Source organism: Anopheles moucheti, chromosome 2 (assembly GCF_943734755.1).
Source record: "Anopheles moucheti chromosome 2, idAnoMoucSN_F20_07, whole genome shotgun sequence".
NCBI lineage: Eukaryota > Metazoa > Arthropoda > Insecta > Diptera > Culicidae > Anopheles > Anopheles moucheti.
Window position 1 is genome coordinate 87,498,834 of NC_069140.1, and position 15,169 is coordinate 87,514,002.

At 42.0% G+C, this 15,169-nt stretch overlaps 4 protein-coding genes across 5 annotated transcripts in view; 1 reads left to right on the forward strand and 3 right to left on the reverse strand.

Annotated features, from left to right (window-relative positions):
* Positions 1 to 7,204, forward strand: part of LOC128299854 (neuromodulin) — a 69,561-nt gene extending 62,357 nt beyond the window's left edge. Inside the window, exons 3-4 of the mRNA XM_053035974.1 lie at positions 6,110 to 6,228; positions 6,336 to 7,204. Coding sequence (XP_052891934.1) covers positions 6,110 to 6,228; positions 6,336 to 6,458 — 242 coding nt within the window. The 3' untranslated portion in view covers positions 6,459 to 7,204. The remainder of the gene's footprint in view (positions 1 to 6,109; positions 6,229 to 6,335) is intronic.
* Positions 7,205 to 7,931: 727 nt separating this feature from the next.
* On the reverse strand, positions 7,932 to 10,361 carry LOC128299853 (BUD13 homolog). Its single transcript, XM_053035973.1, has 3 exons — positions 10,184 to 10,361; positions 8,497 to 10,101; positions 7,932 to 8,421 (listed from the first exon to the last, which is right to left on the reverse strand). Exons 1-3 carry the CDS (start codon positions 10,291 to 10,293, stop codon positions 8,058 to 8,060), a joined length of 2,079 nt encoding a protein of 692 aa, XP_052891933.1. The 5' UTR covers positions 10,294 to 10,361; the 3' UTR covers positions 7,932 to 8,057.
* Positions 10,362 to 10,870: 509 nt separating this feature from the next.
* On the reverse strand, positions 10,871 to 13,232 carry LOC128296816 (protein FAM98A-like). Its single transcript, XM_053032303.1, has 4 exons — positions 12,954 to 13,232; positions 11,894 to 12,881; positions 11,382 to 11,652; positions 10,871 to 11,310 (listed from the first exon to the last, which is right to left on the reverse strand). The coding sequence occupies exons 1-4, from the start codon at positions 12,998 to 13,000 to the stop codon at positions 10,994 to 10,996; spliced, it is 1,623 nt and encodes a 540-aa protein (XP_052888263.1). The 5' UTR covers positions 13,001 to 13,232; the 3' UTR covers positions 10,871 to 10,993.
* Positions 13,233 to 13,580: 348 nt separating this feature from the next.
* Positions 13,581 to 14,947, reverse strand: LOC128296704 (ATP synthase lipid-binding protein, mitochondrial-like). Of its 2 annotated transcripts, none has more exons than XM_053032173.1 (4): positions 14,605 to 14,947; positions 14,302 to 14,391; positions 14,009 to 14,213; positions 13,581 to 13,930 (listed from the first exon to the last, which is right to left on the reverse strand). In XM_053032173.1, exons 2-4 carry the CDS (start codon positions 14,347 to 14,349, stop codon positions 13,767 to 13,769), a joined length of 417 nt encoding a protein of 138 aa, XP_052888133.1. In that variant the 5' UTR covers positions 14,350 to 14,391; positions 14,605 to 14,947; the 3' UTR covers positions 13,581 to 13,766. The 2 variants fall into 2 exon arrangements, with proteins under 2 accessions (XP_052888133.1, XP_052888134.1); XM_053032174.1 differs by lacking the exon at positions 14,605 to 14,947 and adding an exon at positions 14,495 to 14,548.
* Positions 14,948 to 15,169: the final 222 nt, after the last annotated feature.

Consider the following 15,169-nt stretch of genomic DNA (forward strand, 5'->3'; position numbering starts at 1 on the left):
TATACTTCACTTTAGTTCGCGCGTGTAACTAAACTTATACCCATTTAATTGGCATAATTCGGATGCAGTAAAATAAAGGCTGACCTTATTGGTGAACTGTTTTGCCGAATAGTCCATCGCGCACTCTTAACGGTCGTCCTTTGTCAACCAGGAAGGAACCAGCTCAAAAGGCTACCGGTTTTGTTATCTATCCGCCATAAAAATGCAAAACCTGTCTAGGACACGTTCAGAGTGAAGAAAAAAACAGGTTAAACTATTCTACTTTTTTATTCAAAATAAACATTGCAGCCTGGAACTCCATTATCTAACCATTCCGGCTGAATGCCTGCCCAGTGTTGCCTCCATATTGGTTTTGCAGTATTGACATTTATCGAAGTATAGAGTAAAGCGTAAACAAAACAAATAAAAAAAATGCTCGTGCTAATAAATACGCCATAATGGAGCTTTTGCACTATTCTTTCGATGAAAGTTAATGTACTGGAAGCATTGCACATGGCAGCGCGGTGTGAATTTTATTCTCTCGCGTGCACATGTTTCGTGCTTTATTGGTTCGGAAACACAAAAAATTACCAAGGTACAGATACATATACGATCCGATCGATTATCCGTGCTGCTCAGGAGTCAACCTTGCCCGAATAAGTGGACGAACACGGATAATCGATACAACTGATTTTGAACATGTATATTAGTGTTTAAGAGGTACAGAGTAGTATTTTGCTTAATGAATCTTTTGAAAAGAGTCCCTCGTATGAATCTTTAGTGAGGAGTCATTCAAATTAGCCATCGACTCTCAAAACATTAGTCAAAGTGGAATGGATGTAGGGCCCATTTTTGGCAACTGATCAAGCAATCATCGTCTTCAAATATCAACATCAATCTTAGAGGGTTCATGATTCTTAGAAATAAAGATTTATACATTCCACTCAAACATTAATTTAGATTCAATACACTAAATCTTATTCGTCCAACACTAGTATAGAGTATAAGTTTTTTATTGTTTTTGAAAGTTTAACTTTATTTTGTGAGTTATGAATGCAACAAAAACTTAAAATTGTTTATTGAATCTGAATGATACTAAATGATGACTCTATTACTTGCCATCACCAGTTTTGCAGATTTTATGTCAAATCGTCCATGTCGTCAACTGTCATTTTCGAGTAGCACGGATAATCGGACACCCGAACAAAACGGCATTCCGTTGTACGTTACCTAATATCTCAATTCCAGCAGCCAATCCTACTTTGCTTGACCCAAATTTCCATTCTACCCATAATCGTGACTTCAGCGCTTATGGCAAACCCCTTTTTTTTGCTCGGCTAGGGATAAAACAAACACAATCAGCTTGATAATATGGTAGCCATCGTCTCGAAGTGAGTAATTTTACTAAAACATTCACACGGCGCTCGTGTCGTTGTGCCACTCACCGACGAATCCGAAGGACTTTTGCCGTAACAAACTATCATTCCAGCGACGGTCTTTCGTTTTCGTCGCTTCACGGTGACTTCCCGCCCCTCCGGTAAACATTTCGGGTTTTGTAAATAAAACAGTTCCTTCCGTCGGTGTTCGATAGGCTGACTATTTTTTTTTTTGGTGGGAACGGTCTTCTGCTACAATTCTGTGTAAATATTTAATTTCGATTCGTTCGCTCAAACCACACGCGCTGGCACACCCACACACGAACCTCACTCAGCTACAGCTTCATTCGATCATGCAGCACATGAAAGCTCGTTCGCACCGTACGCCCAACAAACCGGGCTGGTTCCAACACTTTTTAAAGGATGAAGGAAATTTAATCCCCCTAAAGCAAGGCAGGGCTGCGGAAATGACGTTCAATCTCTCGATCCACGCAGCTAGCGCTGCTTTATTGGGAAACCCCTTAACGTTACAAGCGCATGTACATTCGCGTGCCGTCATGTTTTCGAAGCCGTTTTTACATCATTGCATCCATCACGTGCAGCGCCATAGCATCGTGCAGGCATAAACAATATCATGTTCTGTCGTTCAATTTCCATCGATGCACGGCGAAAAAGGTAATGGGGAAATCACACTCGACACGATGATTGGGAAACATTTCGCCCAAATGAGTATTATGGAACCGCTCACGGTGATGTTTGTCACCGGAAGCCATTCATTTATCACGTCCTGATGATTCGATAAACGTAAAGAAGGATACGTGAGTCGAATGAAATCGAAACAACCAACAGCAACAAAAAATAGGAACTATCTGTATGTAACAAATGGTCAGTAATGATAACATTTCTGCGAATGGAATTAATTTCGTATGTGCGCGTGTTAATTAATCAAAAAGGAATTTAATTTGGATTGATTGGTATTGGAAACGTTAAAACGATACACTCGGTGCTATACGCACACGGTGCAGCACGTCGTGTTAATTACTTCCAATCGAAAGCTTTCTGTAATAAGCTTCGCTGGTGGTGAATTTCGCTTACCGAATTACGCTATTTATGGGGTAATAACGTATCATACGTTTGAGAAACAAAAGTGCTCAGATTTAATCGTGTATTGAAACCTTCCCAATGGGTTCAGAGAAATGTGATAACAGTAGCAATATTAAGTTATTATAAATATTAAGTTTAGTGGCAAATTGCAGACTCCACTTTGGAGAGAAGAAGTTAGACATCGTAAGACACTATGTGTCCTCCAGATGTAGCTTATTATTCTTGATAAAGATGTCTACTAGGTTCTTAGATGTCTGAGAGGTCTGAGACATCTGGAAAAATGTTCAAACATCAAATAAATGACAGCTCCCACGGCTCCAGAAAATAAAAGCAAAGTTTGAGGTCTAACTAACCTACAAAATGTTGAAGAAATGTTTGGATAATATAGACATCAATATACGCAACTCTCAATCAATGCATGAAAGATGTTCCAGGCTTGATGGATGACGAGAGATCTACTAGACAACCGACATATACGATCACTACTCCAACTTGATGCACCCCAAATGCAATTCTTCGACATTTTACGATCGTTGAATACTTCCGGGATTTCGGAATATAGTCACAAAGTGTCTCCTAGACGTTGCTGCCCACATTCTAATGTTTAATGCCCACGTCAAGAAATTGCTGAAGAAGATAGTTAATTAAAGATTCAATTTTAACAGCAGACTAACAACACGCTCAATGTGGTTAATCATCTTTTGTTTAGAAAAATCTCTTCTTTAATACATTTGTGGAAAGAATGAAGAGTTATCTGATTGCCAAAGTCGTGAAACAGCTGAACTAAATGCCAATATTTTCATATCATCCGCGCGTGGCGTGGTGAGGCTTCGATTATTTTTCCCTGAAAGCTTAATAAACGCTTCTCTCAAGAAAAAATAACTTAAAAATACAAATAAAATGATTAAAAATTACAAAACCTTGTCCTTCTCTCAGCAATACGTGTTCTTCTGCTAACTGAGGTAGAAAAAGAAAACAAATTGTGTCATTAAATTAAGAATCATCTTTTTGCTCGAAAAAAGCGAAAATGGGGCCAATTAGGGCAATGTTACAAAAGTTAGGAGAAGCAAAATTTACCTCCATCAGCAAGTTCGGCTCCGTTTCGCATGCCCACGTAAACTTTTAATCAACACGCCGGGTGTATAAAGGAAAAAGTTTTAAAAGTTAAAGTGAGATTAGTGTTAAATTTGTCGTTCACGCGTAAAGTTAGTTCCTTTACGGCATTTCGGTTAAAAAAATAACAATTTTAAATTCATTCATTTATATTTGATTCCGGCAGACAGGTAGAAAACGCAACATTTAAATTTTACTTTTTAAATTTTTAATAGAACGTACCAGAACAATGTCGCCGACAAATGTTGTCTACAGTGGAAAGAAGCCAGCAATGGCCATCTCCACAAAAGCGAGCAACACGATTGTGTTTTATCTGTTCTGGCGTTGCTATAAGAAGGTGTACCATGCCTGTCTCGGTAGAATCGCCGAGAAATCTAATTTCCATGTCATTTTCATCGTCTCTAGACGTGAATACAACCAACGGGAATGGCCGGGAGAAAAAAAAAGCTTAAGCTATTCGTTTCACAAAACGTTCCTTTTAGTGTTGTTCCAGCGCGTAAGAAAGGGGACGCACGGGAACAAAATTTCGGTGGACTGGTTTCTGTCAGCAACGCGGTACAGGAAGCCTTCTGCAACACAGCATCAGACAATATGAGACCCAATTCTTCGCCTGTGGGTATTCGAATAACGAAACAGCTTTTTTTTTAATGGGGCCGAGTGTCGCTAAACGTCCCAAAAAACGAGCTCAAAGTTCTGTGGGCTACTCATTTAATATAAGCATTCCATTATCGATCACTGAAACAACACCATCAGCATCGGTCAATTATTATTATTTCCATTTTGCCCCGATTTATCAAACTATTATGTACCATTAACGAGCGTTTCCTTCGGAAGACCATCAATTCAATAAAGCGTTTTATTGCGTGCTGGATTTAGAATTTTATTTATTTCGCACCAATCAATACCACCATTCGGCTGGTAATATTAATGGCACAAAGAAACTTTTCACCTTCCAAATACCGTCCTGCTGTTTCTTCGCAAGGACCGAGGTAACTGTCGCCCAAACACACAATATAGTCAACCATAGCCCGACGTATGCACGCCCATAAGCACAAACAACTCGAACGCATTAGTGAGCATTCGGAAGGTTCAGAAAGAAGCCAGGATGGTTTTAAGTATGCCTGCTCGCACTTAAGATCCCCCAGGCTGGATCCCCGCTTCTGATGTTGTTTTTCAACGCGCTTTCGCAAACGGTTGTTTTGTGTGATCGATAAGTGGAAATTGGAGAACCGGATGGTAAACCCCACCCCACTTTAACGAGCCATCATTACGCGAGGGCCAAGTGATGTAACAAGTGTTTTCGGTGTGCAGTGAAAATGATGCTGCTCGTTTGACACACGAAGAAAATAACAAAATGTTTTCCCTTTGACACGCATGGGGCTATAAATTGTTCGCGAAATATAACAGAGCAATCTAAAAGTTTTAATGGTCGTTTTTAATGGACATTTCTAAGTGAAACTAAAAAAAAATAACTAAAGAATAAATTAACAAGGATCAACAATTACAGAAACATTTCTTTTTGTTACAAAACAAAAGTATTAATTAAAAAGCATGTAAACAATAAGCAAAACGAATCAAAGCATGATTTAATAATAACGGGAAAACACTAAATTACAATAAAAATAATAAAAGCTGCCTGATTGAAGTAAAAAAGTGTAAACTAAAACATGAAAACGGATAAAAAAATAAACACGAAGTGTATAAAATGCTATAAAAATACAATCAAGTCAATTAAATAGAGAGCCAAAGACAAGAGGGACAAATTAAACAAAGAAAGACACGGATAAGCCAGTTTGAGCGCTTAAAACAAACGCAATTTAACAAATAAGAAAAATATGTCTCACACAAAACTATACAAAATTCATAAATAAACAAATGAACCTAGTACGCAATAGCTCAATTTGAAAATTTCAACCAAAAGTTTGAACAATCAAATTAAACAAAGCAAAAACACAAGTATTAATAACACACAAAACACGTAAAAGAAACGAATTTTAAACAAAAAAAAATAAGGAAATAAACAAAACTGCCACATAAAACGAGAAAAACCTTTAAACAGCACATGAAAAAAAAAAGGAAATAAGAATAGTTTGCATGCGGGAAAAAATGCCGACCGCAGTAAACTTTCAATCACTTTTTACTACCACATCAACTATTAAAAAGGAAACAGACCACAGAGGCGAAACAAAGCCACCCAAAGCTTTTAAAATAGCCTCTAACGGTGGGTAGCGCTCTGCAATGGGTGGCGTGTAATAAAATTTCGTTTAACAGAGACCGAGCGATCCATCAAATGGAAAATGGAAATTGATTTAACGATTTTTCACTGCACGTACACCCACGCATTGCCATGTACATAAAATGTAGGCCAATTGTTCAGCAGCCCGAAGCAACCGCAGGGCTAGTGCCCAAGCAATTGCCTTTTTGCATTTGTCATTCCCAATTGCTGATCCATTAGAAAAAAAAAAACACTGATCGTAAATCCAATTTTTTGCTGTCAAATCGTTTGCTAACTTTTTTGATTGACGTTTCATTTGCAGAGTTGACCCACGCCGCGACCCGTATACAGGCCAGCTTCCGCGGCCACATGGCCAGAAAGACGGCCGGTACGAAGGAGGACGAGAAGAAGGAGGTGGATATTGATGAAATTACCAAAAAGGTACGGACGCGACAAAGTGCAAATTGCTTTAAACGATCACCTTTGCTACCTTCTGGCTGGCAGTAGATTTTAAATATTCTTTTCCCTTTACAACTCCCAACGCACAGGTGGCCGAAGAGCTGGACATCGACATGGACGATCCGGAGCTGCACAAAGCGGCCAGCAAAATTCAGGCCTCCTTCCGCGGACACAAGGTGCGCAAGGAGGTACCGAAGGAGAACGAAAACTAAGCGGGTGGCGTGCGCGCCAAACAACTTACTGTACACCCGCGTCGAAGCGTCGGCCACGGACCCCTTTGGTAAATCGAGATCGTTCCCTCACATCCATCGCCGACGGTGATGGCATTCCCCCATTATCATCCTCCCTGTTCGTCGGTCGGGGCGGAGGGAACGATCGAGAGGGGATATATTTGGTGTGTGTGTGTATGTGTATGCCGACAGCGTACCACGAGTATATCGCAATTTGTGGAAATTTAATGATAAATCTAATAAAAAAAGAAAGAAAAGAAAACAGATAAACCTTAAACTAAACGGATGAATGCACTTGTTATGATTTTATAAATTTTATCGATTTTATCGAATCGAATATTAAAAACTAGAAAATCAATCCTAATGAATAGAACCAACAAACAGTAAAACAAAAAGAAACACAAAACACTACACACTCACTAGCTCCTCTACTGAACGTTTGTGCGAATTTCTAGCAACTAATGTATAACAAGTCCAGAAAAGGGTATCGGTTAAAAAGGGGAAAAAGTGGGATTAGCACAGCACAGGTAGACAGACGAAAAGGGGAAACGTATAAGAATGGTAAACCGTAATTGAAGCAAAGATACCCCCTGAAATAAATTACACACACGATAGAGAAACGAACGAGTATCAAAGATCATTTAACAAAAAAAAAACTACAAAAATACACAAAGTTTACTCTTTAAGCTAATACAATGCAAAACATTAGAAAGATGCTATAAATACAACCATGGATTACTAAAACACGGTCAAAACATTTCTATTAAATAATCACTTTAAAAAGAAACAAACACCCACACAAAGAGGAAGCAAAAACAATTACGAAAAAACTCAAGTCTCGAAACCATGTTGGTAATGCCCGATGTTTCATTTTGTCTAATTAAAGACAGCCACACAAACCGCAAACCGTAACAAAGCAGGGCACGAGATCGAACATTTGGAAAGCGCCATCTGTGAAATGGTTCGCACCGCCCAGTAGGCTGGGATCAGCTCCAAGAAATAAAGCACTACCATAATGCGAGCATGTTTTAAACCTGCAAGGATCCCACTTTTAGCGTGCCGGTTATCTCACACCCTCTGTAGACATTCCATCGGACGGTTTGAATAGATGATAATTATCGCACCGAAACGAAATTACCGCGTACATCGAGCGTACCATCGGAACTAGCTTATCATTCGGAGCTCCAATCCTTGCTGCCCTTTGCTTGTGTGCGTTACGATGGTGGCAAACCAAAGCATAGCTACCGTGTATAGTAGACACACAGCGAAGCGTTCAACGGTTGTTTCCCCTTCTTCAAACCAATCTAAACCTGCGCCCCGCAAAACAAAAACGCTGGCGATTTGCTCCGATTTGTACGCGCACGTGGGAAAACGTGATGAGGAAAGCTAGTGGAGGACAAATGTCACCGCCATGAATGTAATACTGTCAATAGGCAAAATAAATGCATAACTACATTGAGCTTTAAATCCCACAACGATGTGTGATTGGGCGTTCGTTATTTCCTTTTCGTTATTACCAAAAATATATGCTAAATGTTCCGTTCGTTGAGAAACCGTTGAGAGGTGGTAGCGTGTCCTCGTTTACATATCTTCCACGCTGTACTTGTACGCCTCTTCCTCTACCGCTTTCTTCTTGCTGGTTGACTCGAACCAACGCTTCTCGAACCCGTTCGACCGATCTACACCATCCCATCGATAACCAGGCCGCAAACCGTACCGATTGTCTGGGAATGTGCCCTGATAAATTGGCTTTTCCGGAATCCCGGCGCGTTTGTTTTCCTCCTTCTGTTTGTTACGCAGATACTCCAACATTGGATCTCCGTCCCGTTCCTGCTGCTTAAGGTACTCGTCCAGATCCTTATCGTCCGCGTACCGTGCCAATGGTTTCTCCATTTCCCGGGCCGCTTCCTGAAGTTTGGCATTGTAATCTTCCGCTTGTTTTACGCTGCAAAGACAAAAGGAAAGGAAAATTACCTTTCATAATGTACCCACTCACAAAACACCCTTCTGCAATAATTACCCTTTACCCCAACGGGTATAAATTTTCTTTTTCTCTTCTTCGTGCTTTCGTTTCGTGAGCTCTTCGCGCAACTCCTTCTCAACGTCTCGTCGACGTCCGGATTTGTCGCGTACCACCGTGTCCGCATAGCGACCAGAAACATCTTCCGACATTTGCATCAATGCGGCGCGCTCTCTTGCTCTATGCTTTTCGTTCTCCTCGCGAAGTGATGCTGCATCCTGCAATCCGGCACGCTTGCCATCGAGCGTTTTAGTCATCCGGTTGGTCGATTCATTCCTTCGTGGAGATGGTGACCGTGGTTCCTGCTTAATCCGATGCTCTATTTCACGGTAATCTTTCCGGTGTGCAGATTCCCGCTTTATGTGTCGCTCGGGGCTTCTTGAAAAGCGTCTTTGGGATGCTTTTCTTCGAGGCGGACTTTCATCCGAATCTTGGCGCGTTGATTTCCCCGACTTTCTCGGAGGGGACAGGTCGGAATCGGAATTGTTTCTTTCTTGTTTTATGCGCACCCGTGGTGAAGTTGCTCTACTCGGTTTAGGTTGCAGTCGGCTGTCAGAATTACGATGCGAGGAGCTTTCTCTGGCATCATTCCCTCTACGTCTGGGAGGACTTTCATCAGAATCGTTACAACGACGTCCATTCTTGGAACTGTTCCTTGAATGATCTCTTCTCTCCGCATCTCCTCGTGATCTGTCTTCCGATTCATTCGGACGATTTCGCCTTGGTGGACTTTCGTCGGAATTGCGCTGACGATTTGAAGACTTTTTTCTTCGCGGAGGGCTTTCATCAGAATCATTCGCTCGATGCCGTGGCTTGGATGTAGATGGGTGATCCCGTTTCCCACCACTTCTTTCCGTTCTGTCGTAATGTTCTTTCTCACGGTGCCGTCTAGGTGGGCTTTCGTCTGAATCGCGACGATGTTTGCGCCTCTCCGATGCCTTATCTTCCTTTCGCCTGGGAGGACTCTCATCCGAATCGTTTGGACGTTGTTTTCGAGTAGGGCTTGTCTCAGAATAATCTCTTTGCTTGCGTTTGCGTGGCAAACTCGTATCAGAAGCTTCCCGTCGTGCGTGCCTTTCTATTGACCTTCGCTTCCGAGTTGGACTTTCATCCGAATCATGTTGGTGCCGATTGCTTTTACTTGTAAAAGGCCTACGCGAGGGACTTTCATCCGAATCTGCCCCCCTTAATTTGCCTCTTTCCCTTTCTTTAGATCTTCTCCTAGGAGGACTTTCATCCGAATCTGTTCGCTTTGCCTTTCTTCTTTCCCTTTCCTTCGATCTCCTCCTAGACGGACTTTCATCCGAATCTTTTCTCTGCCGGTGTGACACACTTCTAGACAGTGGACTTACACTTTTGCGATTCGTATGTGATCTGTCGGCTCGATTCGTTTGCTGTAACATGCTATCAAAACTATCCGTTGCAGCAACCGCTTTCCACTTTGTGCTGCTGAAATCCTCCTTCCCTCTCAATTCAGGCGGTCGTTCATCGATAATTCCAACTACCAGCGGTGCCTCTTCGTCGAGACCGAACAGATCCGTTTCATCGGCATCCATCCTTCTTTGCAGTTCCGTTAAATCCAAATCATCATCGACGATAACCACGCTGATTAAACCCAAATAAAGAAAAAAATATGCATTAACAAATGATCCGGCACACTTTACACACCCAAATATGCCATACTTACTTGCCCGGTTTAGCAGCTTTTTTATCCTTTTTCTTTTTTTTCTTTTTCTTGTCCTTATCATTGGAAAGATAACGTTTTAAGTATTCTTTCTGGTCGATTTTGGTTGCCATTTCAAGGGAGTACAGGCTAATTTACTAACCAAAAAGCCAGTGCACAGAAAGAAATGCCGCGATATTTGTTTACGTTTGCTTGTTGCTTTGACAGTTGACAGCTTTGCGTCCCTTCAGGAACAACTAGGCAAGTAATTTTCGTTTGGCTACAGTCGATGCCAAATAATTGCTCTATTTGTACTGTATTTGTTCATAATTATTTGTAGTGCCGATAATTAATTTAGGTATAATTATAATTTTCTAAATGATCGCTAGATGGCAAAATCTGCTTACAAATTAATTTCACCAACAAGTTATGCGATAATGCAATACTAGCTCGTGACGCAAATGACTTACATGTTGCACAGTCCAAGATAAGTATCAGAAACAAATTTAATAATCAAGTACGAACCATGAAACTATCTTTCCTACATTCGAAACAGTAATTTTATTCGGTCTCTCTTTGCGAAGCCTACCAGTAACACGGAACAGATCTAATAGTGTGAACTTAAACCTACTGACCACTTACAATTCAGTACAGATCATATTTGCAATGACCGTTGCAGTAAGACATACCTAAATAAGCACAGGTATTAGATGATGAGGCAACGAAAGATTGATTTATTGATGGTAATGATCGGAACATGCGGATAATGTGCCAAGCTTCAACATATGGCCAGGAAACGAATTGAAAATGCTCATGGAACGTGATGAAAGCTGCTTAACGTCGTCCACCCCCTCGATTGTAATTCGAACGACCACCACCACCACGGCCACCACCTCGGCTATTGTACTCATTGTCGTAGTTGTTGCGGTTGTCCCCATAGCCACCTGCACTACCACCCCGGTCACCAGCGTAACCTCCGCCACGATGATCACCACCGTAACCACGATCACCTCCAAAACCACGATCACTATAGCTACCGCGATGGTCATTGTAACTGGTACGACTGCTCCCAGAATGGTTACTGTACTGATCGCTGTTACCACTATAGCTACTACGTCCCGATCCCGATCCATAGCCGGTATGATTGTAATCTGTAATATAATTATTTAATACAATCGAATAAGACTACAACCAACACACTTTCGATTTCAATGCAACAAACCTTGTTGAGGTTGTGACCAGCCACCTTGAACGCGGCTTCCACGATTCTGAGTATGGCCTCCACCACCTCCCTGGTGGAAACCGCCACCATTGCCGGTACCGTTTCCGGCAACACTTCCACCACCCTGATTGTAACCTCCTCCTCCACCACCTCCCCGACCGCCTTGGTGATAGCTTTGACCACCCTGGTTATATCCCTTGTTGGAATAGTTTCCCTGCTGTTGCTGAAATCCTCCACCACCGGCATTGCCACCACCACCTCGGCCGCCACCCTGTGAAGTAAAGCAAGAGTTTAGTAACAATTTATTTTCTTTGCATTTTCAACCATTTCTAACTCACAGCAATATCCTAACAGACGCACAAACGATCAATAAGAGAATTGTAAGCGAGTTTAAGAAGAAATTTTGTTACAATAAGCTTACGTAAACGTTATTGGTTAGCTGTTCTTTTTGAACATGGTAATACTACAAAGAAATGCAATTGTTTCTCAACATAATGCACTGGTTTACATACCCTGCCACCGCCGAAACCTCCACGACCACCACCCCCTCCGCCCGTATTGCGTTGAGTTTGCCAGGATGGCATTTCCAGCGGCGGCGGGTTATGCTCGTACGCACGCCCACCTCGATCCGGCACACGCCCAATAATGTGACGCTGGATTTTGCTTTTCGTGTTCTTTCGCACGGACGCACTGCTCGTCTTCTCGATGATGGCAAGGGTTTCTCGAGCGGCCAGCAGCGCCGCAATGTCTGTATCTCGGCCACCTGCCTCCAGTGTGTCAAGCACTTTCCGTTTCTCAGCGTACCGTTCCGCAATGATCTGTTCCTTGTCCTTTACGCGGTTCGACCATTTGAAGCTTTGAACCGTTACGTCCAGCCGTGTGAGCAGCATCTTTCTTCGCAGATCATACTCATTGTCCAGATCTTTCTGGAGCTTCTCCAGTTTGGACCACTGCTCCGCGCTCAAACGTTCCTTCGGACAGAACAGTGGTTTGCTGAGACGATTCTCACCAGCCTTACGAATCGTTTCATCCAGGCTGGTATTGATCCGTTCGAACAGTGCTTTCGGTGGTACATTGTTCGGCGGTTTTCCCATGCCGAGCGTTATGCAAATGTCCTTCAGCGCTGCGGCGGTAGGCGATTCGTGTAACGTAATGACATTGGATTTTTCCTTCGGCTTCAGTGACTCTAGCATTTTAAATGCCATTAGCTCGTTGATCAGATAATCCAATAGCAGCAGTTTCGATTCCAGCGTCTGCAACCGATCGGACACATGGCCGGATGTTAAACTCGAGTACGGACATGTGAGCTCCTTCAAAAACGCCGACAGTTCCAACACAAACGAATTCGCATCGTCACTTTTGCCGACTCTTTCGTCCAGCTTGCCAAGAATTCTTATTTCCTCCGTCAGCCAAATAACAACGTCCTGAAACTCGCCACTTTGGGGACCCGCAAAAATTGCCGTAGACGCATAGTTTTGATCGAGGAATGGCCCATCATACCTAACCACAAGAACAGGGAGATTGCATTACTGTCGGTGCACTGCATTAGTCATCGATGCTACCGATACTCACCCAACATTTCGCAATTCGTAGATTAGTTGTGCTTCATCCGCCGCCATAGCCACCGACGTGATACTGAGAGAGCTGGAACAAAAAGCCGGCTTTTGCAACCGTACGGATGGGAATGCTTTAATCGCACACTGTGACGATTCGAACCCAAAGAATGTGGCAAAGATGGTATGTTGTTGAGGAGAAATGTGATTGATGTAAAAGTATCTCCACCAGCCTTGGGGATAAACAGATGCTTCCCTTGTACCTCGGAAGGAGAAAATCTCTCGGGGATATTTTATCGTTCGCTGCCGCTGGGACGGGAAAATGATGGTTGTCAAACGTGTTGTTGTTTTTGTTTATATTTCACAGAAAGACATTGCGCGTAATATTTTTTCAAGCAAATTCAAAACCCGACTCCAATTATCCTGTTGGCATTGAATATTCGCACCAAAAAGGATTGCCACCTTCAAAAAGGAAGGCTCTAATAGTTATCAGGCCCTCTATAGAAAATAACTTAATAATCAATGGCTTCTTTCAACTGTAAGCGATGCTAATATACGAAACAGGTTCCTCCGGAATCTGGTTACTGTTTTTACCTCACCATAACTCTGAAAAATATATTTCGCATGCAGCCGAAATCTTATTTTATTTTAATTCAGTTACAATAATGGTTGGATCCTTCATATTGTGAACCATTTATTATGCATTATACCATCAAAAAGTTTTTCCGGTTTGGAAAGATGTAGTAATTCCCTGCATTCATTTTGATTGCTACGGAAAACTCTCCTCTATGGTTGGGTTTATACTATCTCTGACTACATCTAGATAAGCATGTTAAAATGCAAACAATAGAAGAAAAGCCATCATCAAGCAAAACAAACCCATGGCTTCGGACAGGGCGAATCCAAGAATGGCGTAAGAGAACAGTTGCTGCTTCAGCGACGGGTTTCTAGCATATCCGACGATCAGAGATCCGAAAACGGTCCCGATTCCAGCTCCTGATTGTTTTGGGAGAAAAACATTATCATATAATGCTGTTGCCGAGTCTCGTAAAACTTTGTTTTATCCAAACTTACCCGATCCGGCAACTCCTACCGTGGCAGCACCTGCTCCGATGAACTTGGCAGCAGAATCAATATCACGCCGGGCCATTGTGGACTGGAATGAGCGAACGTGCGGCACCATAAACGCAGGATATTTGTTCCGGCCAGTAAGTGGCTGGAGCGGAGCGTACATGGTGCTGCAAATCGGCTGGAAGCGTGCGCTGACTACATTGAGCATCTGTAATACGATAACAATGGTACATGAAACGGTATTTTGGGAGCATAGCTTCCTCACTGCGTTTTAGTCAGAATTTTTTGCTACTTACCAGGCTACGAGAAGCTGAAGCCATACGTGCTGTTGAGGATGCAAGCATAATGACGCTTTTCAAGTTAGTTACCGCTGGTATCAGAAAGATCTGCAAAATGGACAACAAAGTGGATCCGATTACTTGAGCTCAAGCTAACAGCGGAAGGAACTGCGTATACAATTTTGTTTCATAGCGGAAACTACCACTCTACCGTGAAAACCAAGTTCCAACAATTGATTAGCAGAGTTAACTATGATTGTTGGCTTACAAAATCAGCAGCTTCTTCGTTGTGCGACCAAGGTATAACTAAATGTTTCGTACCTATTTCGAGTTCTCCGTTGCCTGCTGTGGTCGAAATATGTGCTAAGTTTCTTCGTAACGATCTACGCGGACAAACACCGGCAAGCTGCCACTTCGAGTGACAATTGATTTCCTTCCGCTGAATTTGCTCTTGTTTGCTGCAACAGCAACAGCGAATTAACATCACATAAAGACAACCAAGCAATCACAATGAAATCCCTCGCAAATAACATGGAAATGTTTTAAATGCTTTTTAATATGTATACGGTTATAAAGATACATGGTTTGTCTTCCGACGCTTCAGAAACCTGTCCCTATAAATACAATGTTTAGCTATTTTTCCTCAGAAAAGTGACGAGTTTTATCCCAACGTGCTTTTTAAATGCAATGCTGAACGCTGTACCAGTTGACATTTGATATCCGTCAACGCATGGTGGTTCAACCGTTTACATCAAATTCGATTTTAATCAATTAACTGCAGATAAATCTGCTAAAAAAGCTTTCATTAAACGTGGTGATTTATTATTTTTTTATTTAATTATTGCATAGCTCAACCATTATTGCGAAAGTACTCAACTATTTCAAC